At 40.2% G+C, this 23,357-nt stretch overlaps 2 protein-coding genes across 2 annotated transcripts in view; one reads left to right on the forward strand and one right to left on the reverse strand.

The window, feature by feature from the left end:
* Nucleotides 1-7,358, reverse strand: part of Smp_172050 (putative cyclin fold protein) — a gene marked incomplete at both ends in the record, with an annotated part of 29,532 nt that extends 22,174 nt beyond the window's left edge. Inside the window, 2 exons of the mRNA XM_018794788.1 lie at nt 327-404; nt 6,944-7,358. Of these exons, the coding sequence (XP_018649165.1) occupies nt 327-404; nt 6,944-7,358 (493 nt within the window). The remainder of the gene's footprint in view (nt 1-326; nt 405-6,943) is intronic.
* Nucleotides 7,359-21,063: 13,705 nt separating this feature from the next.
* Smp_091380 (hypothetical protein) lies at nt 21,064-23,054 on the forward strand. The gene is made up of 4 exons (XM_018794789.1): nt 21,064-21,356; nt 21,394-21,434; nt 21,472-21,671; nt 22,420-23,054. Exons 1-4 carry the CDS (start codon nt 21,100-21,102, stop codon nt 22,963-22,965), a joined length of 1,044 nt encoding a protein of 347 aa, XP_018649166.1. The 5' UTR covers nt 21,064-21,099; the 3' UTR covers nt 22,966-23,054.
* The last annotated feature ends 303 nt before the right edge of the window (nt 23,055-23,357 follow it).

The raw sequence follows: 23,357 nt of genomic DNA on the forward strand, positions 1-23,357 counted from the left end.
AAAGTTTTGGAAAAAATATACACAAGAGAAGCTAAGTAACCAATGGCTATAAGTTAGTATTAAGTCTTGTGAACCTTTTCAAGAGGAGGACTCATCAAAGTCGATCACAATCATCCAAATATCGGTCACATTTGAATAAATGGAAAAAACGGAAGTGATATGATAAAATGAAATGATGTTTATTAACCAGTATACCAACTGAAGTTGAATATTAGGAAAAGATATCTTACTCTTCACTGATAAAGACAACATAGTAGTAATGAAAAAACTTATAAGTATTAATCAAAAGTGTGGAATGGTTATAAAAAACTAAGTACAAAACATACTTTTTTCAATGTCTTTACTTGAACGTTGCATAAATAATGTTCTTTTAGTTGGATTTAAAGATGGATCAGCTTCGGTATCTAGAAAATGGATTAGGACAAGAACACTGTCAGTAAGTTATTAAATATGTAACGCGGTGTAGCACAAACTTGTTAATATTCACGACCCAACAAGTACAAAATTTATTTTAAAATAAACAACAATAAATTAACCATAAATAAAAAAACGCTTACTTAAAAGAGTATTAAACGTTCAGAAATAGTCAATCGGAGGCCATGAACCTATGCTTCATAATTAATGGGACACTTTATAATTTTAAGTACAAAACGCCCATTAAGTTGGCATTACCCTTGCTTAGAGTTGGAACCATGTCATTAATTGCAATAGTCGGAAACATTTAAAAATGATTCCTTAAAGTACTAGATCATATCACTAGATAGGTCAGTCGGTTATAAACAATGTAGAATGTGGAACAAGTGTGTACTGGTTCAAGTTGTTGCAATTCGCATCAGCATACTGAGTGGAGACTAATAAGGTGAAGATTAAAATAGTGAAAATAACTACCGATACCAAAGCTAAAGTAAACGAAAGAGATATATGTTGAGTAAATTTTATTGGGAACTGAGGTTTAAAGCTTTATTGTTGTCACCGAGTCTCCAGATACCACTAAGACTCTTGATATTTTAATATTTCAATTATTAATAACTAACGGAGAACCTGGTCCAAGTTACACAACGAGAAATAAGCACAATAAATTGCAAATGAGTTTAAATAATGTATTAGAAATACCAATATGGAAGATTAAACATAGATGTTGTTCGACAAGGGAGAATGAAAAAATATGTATGGAGAAATATTGAAACTCGAGATCTAAGAAAAGGTAAAAAGTGGATGAATCTGGGTCATTCTAACCAATTTCGAGCTACATCATTCAAAATCTCTAAATATTGGTTACAAAAATCACTCGCTTACCAACCAAGCCAGTAGTCTGCACTTACCAACATGACTCAGTTCAATTGTCATTGACTTTGTGGACTGATGTCACGTCTTGGTTTGATCACCTCCAGCTTCCCTCTAGACTCCTCCTACATCAATAAACATCACCTATCAAGGCGAATGGCGGTCAAACATACGTAATATGTGTCTCAACAGCTTCAGTTGTTGAAGATTCATAACCTAATTGACTGGTTTCTAATTTTCGCCTAGTATCCTGCTTCGGTCTGAGCACCCGGGCAGTATCACAGCCCACATACAAATCAAATAAAATGAAACGACTTTGCCTAGCACTCAATGGCTAAACTCAGCATTACTCAGTCGATTATTTTAAAATATACGACCAACGCTTGGAAGATACTAGTAATTTTTTGTCGCATACTTACATATCAATACTCCGAAACATTTCTATTTATTTATTTGAACACATAAATATTGGTACAAAGGGGCACCATTAAGGGCTACACAGTAATAATGAGAATGTGAAGATATAAAAAATGTGGGGTGCGTATAAGAAAAAAGAAGTACAACAATGAACAGAAACTAGTGTATGGTAGTGAAATAATAATGGGAGGGGCAGATCAATAAGCAAAATTACAGCCACAGGGAATTCTTTCACTTAAAGGGGTTACGTCTCTTTTTATGAAGGAAGTAAAAGAAAGTTACAGCATGATGGTCACTGGCTTCTATTCTGAACCATGTCCGATAACGCCTCTAGCCACTGTGTTGCACCATCTCTAGGACCACAACTAGGGAGTTGTGAAGGACAGATAGAAACCAGTCATGTACAGCTTTTTTTCATACCATGACACGAAATCATACACTGACCATCTCTCCGCTTTTTCCAATCAGTCCCAGCGTCGACAAATAATGCACGACGAGGAATTCTCTGGGACGACATTCGCAGAACATGTCCAAGCCACCGAAGTCGATGTTTCAAGATACTAACTTCAATTGAATTATCGTCTCTGTGCCCGAACACACGATGCCGAACCTCTACATTACTAACATGGTGTTGCCACTGGATGTCAGCAACCCTTCGGTGACAATGATGATCAAGCATAGACAGTCGTCTAACATCCTCAACTCGGAGAGTCCAGGTTTCACAAGCATAGGGCAAAACTGCTCTCACCGACGCGTTGTAGATCCGACCTTTTACAGACAGACTAACATTACGAAGGCGCCAAAGATGGCCCAGATTGACATAATCCGCTCTGACTTTCACTATACGTGAATTGATCTCATCACTCACGCCACCACCAGCACTTACGCAGCTACCCAGATGCGCGAACTTCTCGACTACTTCTATCTGCTCACTACCCAGGGTGAGTGCAGGTTTAGGGTCTTGCCGGTTTTGTAAAAGTACTTATCACTTCTAAGGTGCGAAGCGCATACCATACCTACGGACACTAATTGCCAACTGATTAAGTGCGGACTGCATGGCTCGGGTATCACCGCACAATAAGACAATATGATCCGCATACTCAAGGTCAAGAAGTCTTTCTCCAGGCAACAGATCCATATCGCCATTAATTACATCCATCAGAGCTGTTTCCAGAACGTCGTCGATAGCAAAGTTGAAGAGAAATGGTGAGATTAGGCAACCCTGCCTAACCCCACTGCTTGAATAGAACAATGGAGAAAGGTGGTTGTATGGCTTCACTCTACCTGAGGTGTTTGTATATAGGGGCTTTTAGATATTAATAAACTTCTCGGTCACAGCCTTATTCAGTAGACAATCCCAGAGAACAGTCCTGTCCAACGAATCGAAGACAGCCCTGATGTCAAGAAACACTACAATTGTTGGCCTGTGATAAGTATGACAGTTTTCTAACATTTGGCGGAGGGTGAAGATATGATCAATACATCCTCGACCTAAAATGAAAACCAGCCTACTCCTCTCAAGTCAGTCTTTCTCGAGTTTAGAACAACCTACAAAGAATGACAGAAGCCAATAGTTTGGATGCGATCGGAAGTAGACTTATCCCCCGATAGTTGAAACAGGAACAACGTGAACCCTTTTCAAAGATAGGGACGATTATCGACTCATTCCATGACGTTGAAACGCTCTCTAGCTTCCAGACCTTTGTAAACAACTCAGTCAGTTCCTTAGCCAGAAAGTCACGACCATCTTTAAAAAGAGCCGGAGGTAAGTCATCTGGGCCCGGTGATTTGTAGCGCTTTAAGAGTTGGATTTCCTTGAGGACTTCCGCCTCATTTGGTGGAGCAGTCGTCACGGGTCATGGAGGGCAGGACAGTCCGATCGGTGTTGCCGAGGCCGCAGACCAGTTGAACTGTTCCTCGGAAATCTCTGCCCATTATCCAAGACGTCGTTTGATGTTAGTGATTGGTATTCCGTCATCTTCACAGATTGTTTCGCTCACACCAGACTTCTTGCTGCCAGTGACTCGAGTGAGTTGGAAGACCTCTCGGCAGTTACCAGATGCAGCTGCTGCTTCCATCTCATTAGCACGCTCAGACCACCACGCTTCTCAGTCCTTGCGCAAGCTCTGCCCAATTCGATTGCGTAATAGCCTTCATTTGTGGTCAAACTCACGGTCACCTGGAGTAGATCGACGGGCTTCGATGAGTTGTAAAGAGCCCAGCGGTTATAAGCGGGAAATTTCGCAAAGCCACAAGCGGCTTTACTCGCTATTTTCATGGTGTCATGCAGTTGCAAACAATGCTCATCTATACTTTTCCGTGGAATGGTAGCTAGTCTAGAAGCTAGCTCGGTTTGATACTTAGTTGTAACAGAAGTTGCAACTAATTTACTGACATCAATCCGTTTAGGACAGTGTATTTGTTGGCCACTGAAAAGTAAGGTAAGATTAGCGCAAATAAGGGAGTGATCAGAGTCCAAACAGGTACTCCAAAGGAGGGGCAGTCTTTTACACAATCACGCCAGTGGTAGCTAATCGCGATGTGAACAAACTGAGTCCAGGCTTGAGATGCAGAGAGAGGACCCCAGTTGGCACATCTGAGATGACTGTGTTGGTAGTCAGTGCTAGCCAGAAACAGGTTGTAGTCTGCGCAAAGTTGTAGTAGCCGGTCATCGTTATCTGACCTGCGACCGATAAGTCCCCACCGACTACCTAAACGACTCTCTTCTGAGCCTAGCTGCTCGACCTGAGCATTCAAGTCTCCGTCTAATACTACAATATCTGTCGAATGTACTTTCTGTAGAAGAACAGGTAACTGGTGATAAAACTCATTCTTAGTCACATCCGAGCTGCAATCTGTCGTAGCGTAGGCGTAGATGGCGAAAAGATATCGTTTCTCATACTGATTTCCCCTCACTTTGATGGAACTTTCTAATCTAACAACACATAACCGACTGTTGATGGGGACCCAATCAATTAGTGCTGCCTTAGCTCTAGCGCTTAGTGTGGCACCAACGCCTGCAAAACCAGACAGATGCCACAGGGTCCCCAGATAAACGTACGTAAAACAAGCTTTTAGAAGCAACAGATGGAGAACGAATTTGTAGTACTTCACTAGAGTCTTGAATACGGGTCTCGGATAGACAACAGACGTTGATATTAAGACTTTGTAAGGACATTTCCAACCCTATCTGTTGTTCGATCTGAGTTAGTGTGCGAACGTTGAAGGAGGCCAGTTTGAATGGTTTACGTGGTTTCAGAAAGACTTTCAATATTCGTAGTCTGTGGAAGCATTCAACTTCCAACCACTCAGTGACTTGAGATCATTTAGATAAGACAGGGTTTCTAACATAGGCGAGCTGCTGTATAAGTTGAAAAATGAAATACGCGAAATGAGAATAAAGGGAAATGCATAAGTGACGCAGTACAAAAGAAATAAAAACGAATGTTATCAAATGATTGTGAGTGGGATTTGTCTGAATGTGAATTGAAGCGAGAATAATTTTTCCAGTAGTAGTCACCGTTTGGTTTGTGTGAGGGCTGTGATACTGCCCAGGTGCCCAGACTGAAGCAGGTGGTTTTTTAGGGTGCCACATCCGGAACCTTCGACCTAAAGGTCTAGTCCACAAAGCAGTAGAGTAACGTCAGGAGATGCGGTCCCATGGTAGCCGGTGACCAATAATTGGTTCATACGCCATTTGTTCCTTCAGGATCATGGAGCCCATGTGCACTATTGGTTTGGAATCAGGGTTATCCAACTCCCCTGGGTGGACTTTCCGTGTCCACCAATCCGGTTTAAGCGCCGGATATTCCCTTTTCGTCTTCTCAACTTCGTAAACAACACCCCCACCGCAAGAAGGTAGTGAGTAGGACTTCCCTGGCAGAGGTTGTATGCACGTGGCCGTGTGAGAGCATTTCAAGAGAGAGAGCAGACTCTCCCCACTCTCGGCAGTACCAGGGCATTTGGGGGCTTCCGAAATAACCATCGGTCCGCAGGGAGTGGCTGCATAAGAAAACCACCTGCTCCGGTTTTGGTGCCCGAGCAATATCCCAGCTCACACACAAATCATTCCATTTGTGTGGCGCATATATATTTGCTGTCTTCTACTAATATTTATGTGTTGAAATAAAAAGGATACTAGTAATTAATAAAACAGTCAGATCTTAATTGATTGAAGAACAAGTGACCTACAAGCTAATTTCCTCCAATCACCTGTGATTGTTTATCATATCTATTTTTTGCTCATATTCTGTATCTAAACCAGTTACTTTATTACGCGAGAAATGAGTTTCTCTGGGTTAGTGATCTTGTCTTTGATTTCAAATCATTCACAGGCTTAAGTCAATAATGCTGCTTGATGAGCAGCCATCACTTCGTCATACTTTACAGCATTGAATTTGTCGATTGAATAACATTCTATTCACTGATTTTGGCGATAGGAATTTCGTATCACCAATCATTAAAATCCTTTGTCCATAACAACTTATCGCTTTTTCAAACAATCAACCAGCGATATAAAATCAACTTATAACATGAACGAATGTTTACTGAAGTTTGAGTAGAAACGAATACGTAACTTGAATGATATCAAAAAGTATATCAGATCATTTGCTTAAACACATAAAAATGAAAACCACCAGCCTACACACATAATAAAAGTAATTTGTAATTAATATTTAGAGTATAAAACGTCATAATCAAACAGCTGTTGTGTCTAACATTATGTCAAGCCCATATAGGTTGCTCTAGCTTCCAGACAGGCTAATTTATTTGTCACTAAAGTCACATTTTGACCTTGTCGGTCATTCACTTACAACCTTGACTGCTTTTATATGAGCGTGTGTGTACCACTTACACCATTCATCACATGTCTTTAACTTATTTTCGTCTAGTCAGAAATATTAACTTACGCCTTATCAAATGAAGTTGGCACACTTGCCTTCTTTGACCTGCTTCTCTAATTCGTTTCCCTGATTGTCCATGTGGGACGAGTGTATGAAATATACATATCCAAAATTCATGTTCATATTTGGCTTATTTTACTCCGTTATTAACTAACGCGAATTAAGTTGATAATTGTAAACGAGGATGGCCGGGATGTATATTCCGTTAACAACCTCGTTTGACCAACTTGGAGTCAAATAAGTGGGCCACGAAACAGCAACTAACAAATAGCTTGTTGAAGGTTCAAATTAACTTGGTACTTTAGTTATGAAAACATATCATCGACTGAAAGACTTACCATCTGGTTCTCTCTCTGAGATATGCTGCAAGTTTGAAGTACTTGATTGGGTGTAAACTGAGGAAAGCATGAAGTCTGAAGGTTCGGCGCTCATACCAAAGTCCCCTTTTGTTCGATAAGAAAAGTCTCTCATCCCTTGCATATCTCCTGGAGGAGCTGGACCATTGTGCCCCGCTCTGGAAATGCGATTATCTGGACGATGATAAGGATGAGAATTATTTAAATGTTGAGGATCATTTGATAAAGGGTGGTAACCAGATAAACCATCCTTCGCACATTCCGAGTGGCAACCTGGTTGTGATTTTCCTATATGACCAACATGATTAGGAACAGCAGATCCATAATTGATGGCATTTGTCTCGCCCATCGGTTTGTCATGAGACTTCCAAGCACAACAAGCACAAAAATTTCCCATTTTTAGTTTGTATTTTGAGCTAAACACATAGAAGACGAGGGTACTACTAACTCATTGTCCGAACAAAAGACAGGCTGAAGATTTTCAAAAACATGATTTATATTACTGTATTATAAACACATTAAATTAAGCATCAGAATACCATCTTAGACCTAAGAGTAAGTCAGTGCGCTTGTAAACATTTCTTATGCGCTAACGCATACTTGTTTACTGGACTGGACCAAATTTAACTAAAGCATACATAGTTATACACTAATTAACAGTTAGTTATTCAGGTTGTTGTTATTTCACACTATAGTTCACAACAATCTAGATGAAAAGATTTCGGATGTGATGCAAACAGATAAAACATATGTTTTTACAATGTCATTTTGCAGAATATATAATTTCGTACCTTATACAGTATCTTCATTCTGAAACATGGTTAGTGAAGAAACATTTTTATGCTAATGACATAGTGGAAGAAATACCGACTGAATTAGTACACTATTGCAACAGCTTTTACGCACAGAACATTTCACGCTTAAATTATCCGAGGATTGGAAGTCTATAACGACTTTGACTTGACGGGATGTAGAGTCGTACATGAAAGGTGTCAGTAAAAATTGTAGCTTTTTGATGATTGTAGTGATTGAAGGACGTAATTAATATCATGATCCATACCCTGCAAGAATATGGATTGCTGCCTAGAGCATTGCTGAATCTGGAAAATGCTGTGAAGAGACCTCATAACTACATTGATTCATGCAGTTACTGACTGTAAGTTTAAGCCATTTTAACAATGCGGACTTAATGATTAAAGCCACCCTAGGTATCATAACTCAAAATGCATAAATGGTGTGCGTGGCTTCGTTTCTTAACTCGTTTTGTATCTTAAAAATCTAACGCATCACCATTTTTCTCACTTTATATAGACCGAGAACCTTCATAACTCCTATATAATCACTTTTTAGTTTCTGCTTTATGTCAGTGAGACTAATTTTTTGAATCAGTGCCCAATATATGTCCTACCTCGAGTTTCATTTAATTAATACACATAACACAGATCTGAGTCATCTAGATCGATGGAGTTTGTAAAGCGTCAAATGATTTACTGTTTCAGTTTGCCAGTGTTAACGTCGCAGACGGAAAATCACCGAGATGTAGCGAGTAAAAGGCAAGATATAAAGTGCAATAAATCTAAGCATGAGGAACACAATTTGCAAGTCACAAACGAAAATTAAGGATCAAAAATACAAAATGACACCAAACTAAAGATTTAGGAGATGGAGTATAAATGCAACTGTTCGGTGAGATTAATTCTGTGCTACCCGGCGGCTTGAAACAACTGTAATTTAGACCAGTGGTACTTCAAGCTTCAAACCGTTGTATAGATCAGGAGACGAGGTAGGGACTTGAAGAAAAGTGTCATATTGAGAAACAAGAACAGGTTTTTAAAAAACCAATTAAGCTAGAACACAATACAACAAGGAGAGAATATTAGAAAATTAGCCACCGACCGAACTTGTTTGCTGAACGATACACGCAAAACACTACACTTTCAGTATATAGAGTACAACCATAAGGACATTTGTATCTTTAACACGTAGATAAGTATATAATGACCTATATATGTGGTGCACTTTGAGAAGAAAGTCCTAAGTCTGCCACTTGACACACCTCGTACCTCGTAACTCAGTGGTAAAGCCTGAACCTACGTTTTTGACTTCACCTATAGGTATTATACAAACCACATGCTTCAGCAGCGGTGTCTGTAACCTAGTAGTTATGATCATCGATTAATATCTACACAAAATAGTATATATGAAGTTGCTGACGTACTAGGAAGTCGGATGTAAAATGGGCGAGCTTAACAACTAAAAATTTCTTTGTGTTAAATGCATATTTAAGGTTGCAAGTTACCCATGAGCCCGAAGACCTTGAGATTCATAATAACCAGATTTCAGAGTCAGAAATATAACCTTCAATCTTTTTCTATGGAAAAGAAGCATAATAAGTCTTTAGTTGTAAGGATAGAAGGTTAGTTGACTTAAATTAATCTCATAATCTGCGGTACGGTGATGGAAATAGATTTAAGCGTCTCAGTCTGTCTTCATAAGATAAGCCAGAGAGACCTTTTGCCGTTTCGGTCTATTGCCGTTAAACTTGTTCTAGCTTATCCACTTCATGCTTGAAACCTGAACATTTATTTGTCCATGTAGTAAAATGACTCACGAATGTCATATATGATCCTGGTGCCTTTGTTAACAGAAGACTTAACAGTTACTCGTTGAGTATTAAGACTCCTTGGTTTTTATAGTCCATTACTTTAGGTAACACAAGTCAACTTATTTTGCAGTAATATGAATCAATTAAGTTATGCATTTGCACCACCATATTTTCTATTGAAATTAACTTCAAGTGACGACCTACACATCTACTCAGCCAGTAGATTTAGGTCATCGTGTAATGTTATTCTACTCGATATGCTGTGTGTGAGTCTCAAAATATTTATGTCACCTGCAGAGGGTAGAACAGATGCTTTTGCCACAATGCTTACGTCATTTACATAAAGTAGCAAAGGAAGACGACCGAAGATTTCACCTTCGTGGACTTCACATTTTACATATTCACATGTTGATGAAGCCTCGAATGCCCGTACCTTTTATCTTCTTTCACTGAGAAAGTTACTTATCCAGTTTATAATTCTATAATGGGTCATGAAACTTTCTAGTTTTAACTTATGGCCAAGACGAAGGATTTTGTCAAAAGCTTTACTTAGATCTATGGAGATTACTTATACTGGACCATATTTATATCTCTCTGCAGCCGAATTTCTCCTTACAATGAGCAGATTTGTTTGGTGTGAAAGGCCTTTCCTAAAAGCATACTGTTCCCTGGATAAAAGATTCTTCCAATCCACATTGTTTGAAATGGCCATCCGAATAATTTTTTCGTAAGTTTGACAACTAAACTGATAAGAACAACGGATGGATAGTTACTAAATAAGCATCTACTACCCGCTTTATAAACTGGACAGATGATCGTGTCTTTCTCGTCCTTTGGGAGTTTCAACTGACGCAAAGGCATATCAGACAGCATTGCCAGAGGTTTAGTAACTACATACACCAGTGCTCTCATAATCCTGGGATCAAGACCATCATGATTTCTGGCCTTGACTGGTTTGAGATGGTAAAGTGATCGTATGACAATCCCTTTCTCGATAACCAGAGGATCAATCGACAGGCTTCCTTTATCATAATTATTGGTTAGTCATTCACCATCGTCGGTAGAGAACACGTTACTGAAATATTCTGATGAAGCTTCAGCTTTTAAAACAACATTTCCTGCCAATAATAACGGGTTTTCCTGTATCAAAGTGGTGGGATTCCACCACTTCTACGATTTCCCTCTTCATATACGAGAACAACCTTTCCAAACTATTTTCACAATGCCTAACCAAATGTTTTTCATACGAAAGTTTAGCCTCATTAATCAGCGCTTTGCATAAGTTCCTAGTCTTACAATAACAGTCCAGAGCTGTGGTGATAAATATACGCAAGCGCTCTACCCTACGTCCTAGAAGTTTATTGATCTATTTGGTTATCCATTATAGAGATTTACTACGTCTACGTGGAGCTAAGCACGGTATTCACGGGGACATGACAAAACTAAGCGTACATTTAAATATGAGCCGTGCTTCTCCAACAATGAGCTAGTATCTACTGACCAATCTGGTGTTGCAGCACATTACTGTATGGCTGTTATGCTCATTTTCCACCCATTTGGGAGGGGTCTGATGAGATTTTTATATTATGTCGCAAGCCCTAAGCATAACTGACAAAACACCATTATCACTATTTGTCAACGGTGAAAGAATATTTAGATAAGCCATACTCTCGGTCGCACGAGTGACTTTTTAGTCTAACAAAGAAGATTCTTGGTCTGAATCAAACGTGTGGGTTCGAATACATTCTGTGTTAAAGCATGCTCCGTTACAGTCATCAGAAGCTAGTATTTATTGACAAGTCTGTTGTTGCAGCACATATCTGTGTAGTTATTACATTTGCTCCCTATGAATTTGGGCGGGCTCATGTAAGACAAGAGAGTGGGCGGAAGGAACGCATATCATGACCAGTTACAGGGTTTTTATATGATGTAAATACACGGCCTTCAGTTATCCACTTTCATCTTGCGGTGTTTTCTTCCACCCGAGTCGTCTTTTCTTTTGGCTTTCAAGTGCTCTACCTACACCATGCTTTTGACGCATTGAAACTTTTCTGTGTCTCAAGACTGTGACAGCTTCGACGCTGCGTTCCGCCGCATTCTACTTACAAACGATCTCGTTAGTAGTGTTCGCCACACTTTCCCCCCTCATTAACTTTTAAAGCCCGCAGGCATGCTGACCTCTATTGTTCTGTTGTGACAGGTTCCCTTCTGTCAATCAACTTAATCCACTTTTGGATCTAGCTATGATTCACGTGTTTCATCACGTTGCACTTCCTGGTGGTATACATTAATCAGCGTCCCTCGCTTACTGTGCATGGTCCTTCCCACTCGGAATTCGATTTTGCGAGCCAAGTATGCCTCTTGCCATTATCTTCCGTCCTCCACATGTCATCTTATCTCTTAGCAAGAAGATATGCTGTTTCCATCGGTGTCATTCGAATCTCTTCACGTTTATCCTTTGTTTCTGTGGCACATTTCACATCACTTGCCCTAATTCGTCCTTTTCCTTGATATGATTTCATCTCTACGGCCACATCTTATTATTCCCTGGCAGTTGCTGTCTTCTACCGTACATAAACTGGAAAGACGACCTTGTTGTTTCTTGGGTTGAGACACGAGGAGCTAACATCACTATCGGTAGTTCCGTTTCCCAATTACCTCCTTTTGTTGCCAGCCATTCATTTGGTGTTCCATTATTTCGTCCTGTTAGCCGTTGGTTTGTGAATAGTATGGTGTTGGTAGGATCCTTTTGATGTTCAGGTGACCCAGGAAGGATGTACACTCGTCGTCCTCAAAACATGGACCCTAATCTGCCAATATCATTTCCGGAACCCTGTGGCCTGCCACAATTTGTGGAATTACTGCATTCGCCACTGTTCTTCCAGATTGGTCATAATTGTAACTGCGTCTGGCCAACATGTAGTGGGCTGTGTCACAATTAAATGGTAGACGTCTGAGAAAACCGCCACACAGTGTTTACCGATCACAGATCTCCCACAGTCGTCTTGGGAATGGGCTGCAGACCCCCGAGTACATATCGACCACTTTTCACTTACTGGCATTGGTTGCAGGCAAGCACCTACTTCATCACATCTTCCCTCAGTCCTGGCCAGTATTGGCTTTGTTACAAATCAGTTGTTCTTGCACCATCCATATGCCTCAGTTAGTGGCTTCCATTTCACATTATCTGCTAGCGTAATTGTCTCGGGATTTCCACTACCCAGCTCTCATCGTTCTCTTTCCAAGTCATCACGCCTTCAACACTCAGTCTCACCTGATATTTCAAATTCGGAAGTGTAGTTACATCCTTGTTTAGCCTTTAGTCAGGTCCTTCGGCTGGTATTCGACTTTGTGCAATGAGTTCTGATTCCGGTTCCTGAAAGCATGCAAGTATCCCTGGTTCCGACTGCACGGTGTCAACATCTAAGACCACTTCCAGTGAATCATTGTCATTCTCTGATAGTGATAGATAATTTGCATTCATAACTTCACTTACCAACATGTGACCAATCGTAAAATCATACTTTTGCAGGCGCATTGTTCATGGTGATGATTTCCCCAATAAACTTTCTCTGATTTTACCCATCGTATTGGCTTATGATCAATCTCACAGTGAAATCGTTGACAAGGTAGATACCCTCCGCATTTTTCTGCCAACCCAACATTATTTTTTAATGACTGAGTACTTCTGTTTGATAGGTTTTAAAACGCCGCTGACGCCTTCCATAACCACATTTTTCTATTTGAGCTCCACCCCCACTCATTACTAACTGGCATTCGTTGGTCGGGGATGGGTAATTTCAACGTTATATGTTCGTCATTTGACAGCTGTTTTATTTATTCAATCGTTTTTTACTCCTCTCTAATCCATTTAAATACTTCGTTACTCAGAAGTCTGTAGAATGATGCTGCCGTCTAATTGAAGTTTATCATAGAGCGACTATAAAACTCCATTCTCTCTATGAACTGTCGCAACTTCCCTTTAGAGGCTGGCGATTTTATATCCTTGACCGTGAGGATTTTTCCGGGGGTCTTGTTTGGTACACCTTCAACTTCATATCCTTACAGGTTAACATTATTCTTGGGTATCTGAGACATCTTCCTGTTAAGTTTTAGGCCAAGCTCTGATCTGCTTTATGAGAGCCTCCAAATATCTCTGGTGGTTCTTATTTGTGTGGCTCCAAAAAACCAGATCATCTCCATATGCTTCGAAGTTCCTAAGATTTCGAAGTAATAAGGCCATCAGTCTTCTGGAAGTAAAAAGCGCCCCAGCTGGTCCAAAGGGAATTGGTTTAAATTGATATTATCTCTGCCCCAGGCCGGTGCTTATATTTCTGCTTAGTTACCAATATCCTAACCGGAGGTCCAATGCCGCAAACACTTTGGCTTGCTGTAGGCGGCCCAATTTTTTTAACTCTGTTGGCGTTGAAACTCCGCCTGTAGCATGGGCATGGAGTTAGCGACCCTACCTAGTAGAAAAACCAACTCGCTTAAAAATCGCTAACCATAAAAACTAATTCAAACCATTTAAACTCTGCCCTGGAAGTTGAAGGAATAATTATTACGCCTCATGATGAAAGCTGAAATGTTTTCGGAATTCACGAGGCCGGCGCCCCTTCTAACAACCAGAGCAACACTCTTTATAGGTACATGGAATGTCCGGACAATGTGGTAGACAGGGAAGACCAGTCAAATGGCAACAGAAATGAGGAGATACCAATTGGTAGTACTTGGAATCAACGAAACTCATTGGACACAAGCTGGACAACAAAGGTTAGAGACGGGAGAGGCGCTGCTGTACTCCGGTCACGAAGAGGAAAATGCTCCACACACTCAGGAAGTAGCTCTAATGCTGTCCAGAGAGGCACAAAGTGCACTTGTAGGACGGGAATCCCACGGATCCTGAATTATCAAAGCATCACTCGAAACAAAGAAGGAGGGGATCACAATGAATATTATCCAATGTAATGCACCCACCAATGATAGCAACGACGATGAAGATCAGTTCGATGAGAGGCTGCAATCAATCATAGCGAAGTGCTAGAGGAAAGACCTCACCATCCTGATGAAGGATCTAGATGCTAAAGTTGGAGTGGACAACACAGGATATGAAGATATAATTGGACGACATGGACGAGGAGAGAGAAACGAAAATGCAGAGAGATTCGCAAATCTATGTGCATTCAACAAGTCGGTTATAGGTGGCACAATATTTCCACCAACGACTACGATGAAGACTCTAAAGACCAATTCTACGACAGGCTGCAATCGATCTTCAAGAAATGCCCAACCAAGGACCTGACTATTCTGATGAAAGATCTCAATACTAAGGTTGGAAAGGACAACACTGGATACGAAGACGTCATGGGACGACATGGACTGGGAGAAAAGAACGAAAATGGTGAGAGATTTGCAGACCTATGTGTCTTTAATAAACTGGTCATAGGTGGCACCATATTCCCACACAAGCGCATACACAAAGCTACATGGACCTCGCCGAACCACACCACACAGAACCAGATAGATCATATTTTTACCAACAAGGAGTTCAGTAGCACAATGAAAGATGTGAGAACCAAGAGGGAACTGACATAGCTTCAGATCACCACCTGGTTGTGGCCAAGATGAAAGTGAAGCTAAAGAAACACTGAATAGCTGAGGAAACAGCATTACAAAGGTTCAATACAGCCTTCCTTCGAGATACTGACAAGCTCAACGAATTCAAGATAACTCTCAACAACAGGTTCCAAGCTCTACAGAATCTACTGCAAGAAAAAGAAATCGAGATGGAGGACAACAGTTAAGAGACTAAAGAACCCTGGACAAGATTCAAGAAAGGAAGAACAAGAAACAAGCAATTAACCACGGCCGAACACATGCAGAGAAAGTCAAAGCACAAGCAGACTACTCAGAAGCAAACAGGGAAGTGAAGAAAAGCATTAAAGCTGACAAGCAGAAATACATGGGAGAAGTAGCAACGACGGCAGAAAAAGCTGCAAGAGAAGAGAATATGAAACAACTACATGATACAACGAAGAAACTGGCAGGGAGATATAGCAAAGCACAGAGACCAGTCAAGGACAAAGAAGGAAAGACAATCACTGAGATTCAAGAACAGAGGAAAAGATTGGCAGAATACTTCGAGGAACTGCTGAATAGACCAGCCCCATTGAATCCACCGAACATCGAAGCGGCCCACACTGACCTTCCTAATTCTGTCACTCAACCAACGATCGAATAAGTCGAGATAGCCATCAGACAAACGAAGGGCGGGAAGCGGCAGGACCTGACAGTGTACCAGCAGAAGCACTGAAGTCAGACATTGAAATAACTGAAAACATGCTTCACCTTCTATTCAAGAAGATTTGGGAGGAGGAACAGGTGCCAACGGACTGTAAAGAAGGATATCTCATCAAGATACCAAAGAAAGGAGATCTGAGCAAATGTGAGAACTACAGAGGCATCAGTTTGTTATCAGTACCAGGAAAAGTCTTCAACGGAGTTCTGCTGAATTGGATGAAAGACGCAGTAGACGCAGAACTTAGGGATCATCAGGCTGGATTCCGTAAGGATAGGTCGTGCACAGACCAGATTGCAACACGACGGATCATCGTAGAACAATCAGTTGAGTGGAACTCACCACTATACGTCAACTTCATTGACTATGAGAAGGCGTTTGACAGAGTGGATAGGAGAACATTATGGAAACTTCTTCGACACTATGGAGTTCCTGAAAAGATTGTCAACATTATCCAAAACTCATACGATGGAATACAGTGCAAAGTCGTGCATGGAGGACAGCTGTCAGATGCATTTCCAGTAAGGACCGGAGTCAGACAAGGCTGTCTACTCTCCCCATTCCTCTTCTGGTGATTGGTTGGATTATGAAGACTTCGACATGTGAGGGGAAACGCGGTATACAATGGATATCTCAGAATCAATCAGGTGATTTGGACTTCGCAGATCACCTAGCCCTCCTATCTCATACACACGAACAAATACAGACGAATACAACAAATGTAGCAGCAGCCTCTACATCGATAGGCCTCAACATACACAAAGGAAAAAGCAAGATTCTCAAGTACAACAAGGAGAATACCAACGCAACCACACTTGATGGCGAAATTCTGGATGAGGTGGAAACATTCACGTAACTGGGAAGCATCGTTGATAAACAAGAAGGATCGGATGCAGTTGTAAATAGGAGGGTCGGCAAAGCAATGACTGCATTCCTGCAGCTGAAGAACATATGGAACCCAAAACAACTGTCAATTAACTTCAAAGTGAGAATCTGCAATACGAACGTCAAGACAGTCTGTTCTACTGTACGGAGCTAAAATGTGGAGAGCTACTACATCCATCGTCAAGATGGTACAAGTATTTATAAATAGTTGTCTACGCAAAATACTCAACATCCATTGGCCGGATACTATCAGCAACAGCGTTTTATGGGAGAGGGCAAATCAACTTCCAGCTGAAGAGGAAATTAGGAAAAGACGTTGGAAGTGGATAGGACATACATAAGGGAAATCACCAATGTGCATTACAAGGCAATCCCTAACTTGGAATCCGGAAGGGCAGGGGAAACTAGGGAGGCAAAAGAACACACTACATCGGGAACTAGAGGCAGACATGAAAACGATGAATAGCAACTGGAAAGAACTGGAAAGGAAGGCTCAAGACAGAGTTGGATGGAGAATGCTGGTGAGCGGCCTATGCTCCTTCAGGAGGGGTAACAGGCATAAGCAAGTTGGCGTTGTGCACATTCTCAGCTCAGTGATGTTGTCTGGTTCTCGGAAATCGACATGGAATCAATACTTCTTGTTAGACTTATTCCTAAAAGCATTCCATCCCACAGTATTTCCATCTGAAGATTCGCTTATGTTTATGGATGAACAGGAACCTGACGTACAAAAATTTCCTTTCAGTGACTCGTAGGGATTCCATACATCACAATGCTCATAGGCTTCCCTATCACCAATGAACAGATTCACCTGTTTCACCACTAGTGTTACAACATTCGACGCATTGTTTTTACCTATGGTTGGTGTTTTTACCCCCCTCTATTCTACTGCTTTCGTATATGATGAACTGTTCGTGCCTAGTGGTCACTCCGTTATCTGTCAATTTTCTTTAAAAAATCTGCTTCCCGTATAAAATTTATCATATTCTTTCGGTCACAATGAAGGTATATGGCACCTTACTCCCGTTCATTTCAACTCAGCAGTCCGCCACCCCAAAAACGTCTAGGGTCCACCCGCTGTATGTACAGTCTGACCTTTTAAGTGTCGCATTCCATCACTACTAGTTCCATGTTACAAGCAAATCAGATGGCTAAAGCTTATATATTGTTGGTTAAACATTTATTTAGTATATTACAATGCTATGAAGATATGTAATGGTATACGTTTTAGGATACTAGCGAGGTTATATATGGTTCAGAGATGATAACAGATAACTGATCGAAGAATATGAAGGAGTAGTTTTCGATTACCAAGTTTATGAGTAGGATGATAAGTTAGTAGGAAGAAAACAGTATTCGTGTGTGAGTAATGATAAAAAGTTTTATGCTAGTTGAATATGAACTAAAGGGAACTCACAATCATTTGTTATCTCTATAATCGGACAGTTTCTGAGTAGTCATTAGTTATATTAAGTTTTATTGGGTCGTGGTTCAAGGGGTTTCTAAGGCCCGATATATGCAACGACATCAATAGTTGTGGAGATCAAAATCAAATCAAGAGACACAGTTATTGAATAACTATAAAAAGAGGATATGAAGCATATAACGAAAGAAAACGAATACAATACTGTTTGGATCGCGATATGTCAAATGTCAAATAACAGAGGCTATTCGGGTGTCGAATAATTGCAGTTTGTGCATGGCCACCGGGTACCAATCGGTCAGATGTTGGATCGACCTTCGTTTGCTGCAGCTTGACTTGAGTAGGCTCCATCGAGCCTGTGGGAGACTTTGAATTGGTCCACAAAGCAGTTTAGGGAATATCTAAATTAGGCAAGCGTTTTACTTGGGCGGATGACTACTGGCTACCTATTCCAGAGGCTTGCACAGAGTGTGGCGAACAAAAACCGATCACAATTTTTTTGATGTTCTCGATATCCTAAGTATAAAATCCTGGGTTCCGAAGGTTATAATTACTATTTTTGGCAAATTTTGAAACATCACTGTAGTTTTATTGGTTAAAATTTTTGAAAAGGTGAGGTAAAGTTTAATTCGTCATGGTTCTTCTGAATGAAGATCCTTCAACTCGGAAAACGGAGTTTAAATAGTTTAATTTGTTCAATGTGGTCAACGCTTTTAGCAACGTTGTTTTCTACGGGATGGGGCTTCTGGTCCCATGCACAACCCTTCTCCTTTACCTAGGCTTGGAACCGGCAGTAATTCTAGAAGAGCCACGGGCGGAGTGTATTACTTTGTGCTCTTGTATTTTCGTTTTTTTTCTTTTCCAGGCCGACTGGTAAAGATGAAAATCTGACTAAGAAGACAGTAGTTTGAACTTCTCATTGTACACCTCTGTTTTTTATTCTGTACCACATAGCTTCTAATTTCGGAAGATACGACCAAATAATACTGGGCATAGCAAGCCATCAGATCCGGGTAACATCTGATTTTTCACAATATGATATCAAGTTTTGCTTAACAAAATGTAAGTGAGAATCAACATTTCTACCGAACATAAATACTGATTGGGTGTTATTTAGTGTACAATTGTAGTAATTCGGCAAAAGTTAGTCAATACTCTAGGGTGAATTTTATGAATATTGTATTATTATTCGTATGATGTTTAAGCAGATTTAATACCGAGTTTCATGTTTAATTAAATTTCCCGTAGAATGGGACTGTTGCTATAGATTTCTATTAATTTCCGTAAGAGGCAGATGATAAACGTAGGTATTACAATAACTGACGCCTAATTTTCAAAATTATTCCTAGAGTTGATAATTACGGATTTCAAGGACAGCTTTCCAACATATAATGGGTTCGAAGACTTCGTCCAAGCAACTGTATAATATTGAACCTTTGGTGGGTTTGCATCTTCCCTAAAGAATTATTCGGAAGGAGTTGTTTAAATATCTCGACGAAAACGGGATTCTTTCTGGAAGGCAGCATGGCTTCAGAACAGGTTATTCCTGTGTCATCAACTCCTTGGTAGCTCGTGGAAGTTGGTGCACTATTAAGGATCAAAAGATACGTATAGACATAGTCTATATTGGCTTCAGCAAAGCTTTTGACAAAGTTCCTCACAATCGGCTGCCATATGAGTTCAGTAATATCGTGGTTGGAGACAGTTTATCAATGCTGATAAAAGACTTTCTAGTTGGGCGCCAACAGATAATGTGGGTGAACTCAAAGTTGTCTAGCTGGGAAACTGTGCTTAGCGGGGTGTCTCAGGGTACAGTTTTGGGGCTAGTGTTGTTCCCCTTGTATGTAAATGCCCTTCCTAGTCTCCTGTCATCGTCCGGCTTGTTATGTGCTGACGTTGTCGAGATATGGAGGGCGATAGAAAGTAAAGTTGGTAGTTTGGTGCTACGAAAGACTTGGAGAAATTATCTGACTGGTTTAAAATTTGGCAGTCGTTGATAAATGCTTTCAAGTGCGTTGTGATGCATATTGGTCATTAAAGTATAGATACATACATGGTGAATAACATTGACCAAACTGTTTTAAAGACACAAAGACTTAGGAGTCACCGTTAGACAAAGCTTGAAAACTAATGCACATTACCGTGCAATAACCGTCGAAGATTGTAGAACCCTATGTTCAATACATAAGGCCTTAGGCCATGTAAATGTTAAAACCTCTTCAACTTTGTATACAGTGTTCGTTCGTCCTATACTAGAGCACAGCATACAAGCAGTTAGCCACTGCCTAAAAATAGATGATGAGTTGTCGGGAGAGGTCCACAGAACCGTGTCTAGGCTGATTTCTGAAATAGCAAAGCTCCTGTGTGATGCTCTACTGACTAAACTAAACTTAATTACATTGTTATATCGAAGAACCAGAAGTGACTTGATCACAAATTCATGATACTTTGCGATAAATCTGCGCTCACTTTCCTTGGCTTCAAAAACAAAAAAAAATTACGAGGACATTCTAAAACGGTTTACAAGCCTAGAACAAATTACTTGTCAACTGACTATCGACTTTCCCATCGAATCATCAACGCATGGAATTCATTACCTCCACACATGGTCGAAGCTCCGTCTGTCCATGCTTTCAAACGAAAGTTCAAATGAGTGAGAGACCACTATTTCTAGGACTAATACAGGTCACCTAGCCCACTGTCCATTCCAAACTGAAAGTTTGAAATAATATTCTACTTTTTTTGTCTTAAGAAATGCCGAAAGAGATATACACTGAAATATCTGTTTGTAAGCTACCATCATCAATACATAAAAACGGGTAACAGTCAGTTATTTGTCTATTCGACTAAACTTGGAGTTTGAAGTTTACTGACAACTGAAACAAATATGTGCATTTTTGGCGGCTCTTACGAATCACCCGGTGAGTATGACAACTAAAGAGGCATTGGTTTGTCTATCCGAATATGGAAAGTCGTATACGTGTCTAAGCAGTTGTAGAGACGAGTATTATGACCGCTTACAGTTCCGGATTCGGAAACGTAATTCAGAATATTCGCACCACCCGTTTTTATGGGACGATTTGGAATGTCTTAGCTCTTCAACATCAAACCTTAGTGTACATGAAGACGCCAAGGACATCAGAAAACATATTTCAACCAAAACGCTCTCTGTTTCAAAGGACGGGTAACTGCTTAAATTGCTTGATTACGTATAGTGATAGCCACCTAGATAATTTATCAGAAACCTCAGTGTTAGTTGAAGGTTTGAATGCGAGTTTGCTGACATAACATCTATGTAGGCCCGCATGATGTTACACAGGTAAAGGAAAAGAATGACGGCGTTTCGACCACTGAGAGAACAGACGTCGGTACCCAAACTCAAAAACCCCAAATAAAGGCAATAGAACAACCCAAAGCTTTTGTACCTTACGCTATCGGAAGTTCTCCTGGTCCTATGTTGGGGGCTAGAAAAACTTTCAACGTTAAGTCAGACCGAGATGTAAGTAGACATTTTAACCTCTTGGGTCATTATTGCTACCTAAATGCTGTGGATTTGTTGTGCGATCATTACTGTCGAGTCTATCTTATCTCAATCCTACTACTCGATCATAATCAATTAGGTCCATAAAATCAGATACATTCAAAAGTTGATGTTTCTTTTTATGTGCGTGGACTTACTCAGATTGTTTTGGCTTGGTGACTTAAACTCAGAAACCCTGTACAACTTCAATACTTCACTGAGCTAAAATGAAAAAATAATTTCAGATCTTTGGATTCTGAGCTGTTCGTCACACCAGCAGCGTCATACAAATTTTGCGCTTCATCTGTAGTGCCAAACTTAGGTTGTGTCAGGGTTTTCATCTCTTATCATCTTAGATTAACTATTTTCAAATAAATGGTTGCATTATAATTTTTGGGTATTTCTTTCCAGCCGTGAATACGTAGGTTGAAAAACTTTGTGCGAATTCTAAAATGTCACGAAGACAGTTGACAAACAAGTCTTTCAAGGACTGCCACCTCGTCTATGTGCAAATTCTGGTGTCATTATAATTCGACCACTATGTTCATCAGTTTGCATGCCGACTTATCATTTTTCAGTAAATGACTTCACAGTTAGGTAGTGTAAAGTCTTGAGAAAATATTTATCAGTTTGGATAGCTGTACCATTTCAAGATAGCAAAACCTGGAAGTACAATAGCTGATACTAAGTACATATGAGTACTAATTTTTTTTACTTTCTTTGCCAGGTTTATCCTTCTGCTATACGTGCTGAGGCTCGCCGTAAAGAAAGGCTGAATAGTTTTACACATACGAATACCGTAAACTCCAAAGTGTCATCTAAAATATGTGGGCCAAAACAGTGTATTGTGAAAAGTAAGGCAATTGAACTAAGTAAAACTGAAAAACCCGTTCCTACCATCCACAAGTCAACAAGAGTTAGCAGTGTGCCGCAACTATCTGGGTTGGGTGCTTCACATTCTCGCTCAAACAACAATATCAACTGGGAGCCAACAAACTCGTGGATTTCGGAATATGTTCAGAAATACCCGTCTTATCCATCTTCAGTATATGTTCGCAGCGCATCTGTTGCTGCTGGTCGTTCTCGTCCACTTTGCTTCTCATACAGTCGACCATCATCCTCCCTTCTGGGGAGTTTAGTTCCATCTACACCAGTACTGTTAAGCTGTCGTGGATCGAACTCTACTATGAGAAGTCGTGAAACCCACTGTGATATTTGTTCTACATCAAATCTCAATGAAAAATGCAACCGTCCAATTCTTAGCGTTTACTAATAGCAGTCACTTATTTTCGGTTGACTGAAGTGAGATTGTCAACCCGATTATCGTTTCTGACTGCGTATTACTACACCTTCCATCTCGTCCAATTCTATTAATACGTATCATTCCTCATACGTACGAAGTCAACTTAGTTTTCTTAAAATTGTTATTATTTGGTATCATTATATGCCTTGAGTAATGTTTTGGCAAATACATACGTTTAATACGTTGTTCACTTTTGTTTGTAATGTTCCTTTACTACGAAGTATGGTGTTTTTGTTTGATATTTGGTAGCTATTGATTTGATGATTTTGTGTTCTTAAGGATTACTAACATTTTAAAACTAATTAGGTCAGCTAGCTATAAAGTTTGGTACTATTATTTATTTATTTGAACATAAATATTTG

Source organism: Schistosoma mansoni, chromosome 1 (assembly GCF_000237925.1).
Source record: "Schistosoma mansoni strain Puerto Rico chromosome 1, complete genome".
NCBI classification, from domain to species: Eukaryota; Metazoa; Platyhelminthes; class Trematoda; order Strigeidida; family Schistosomatidae; genus Schistosoma; species Schistosoma mansoni.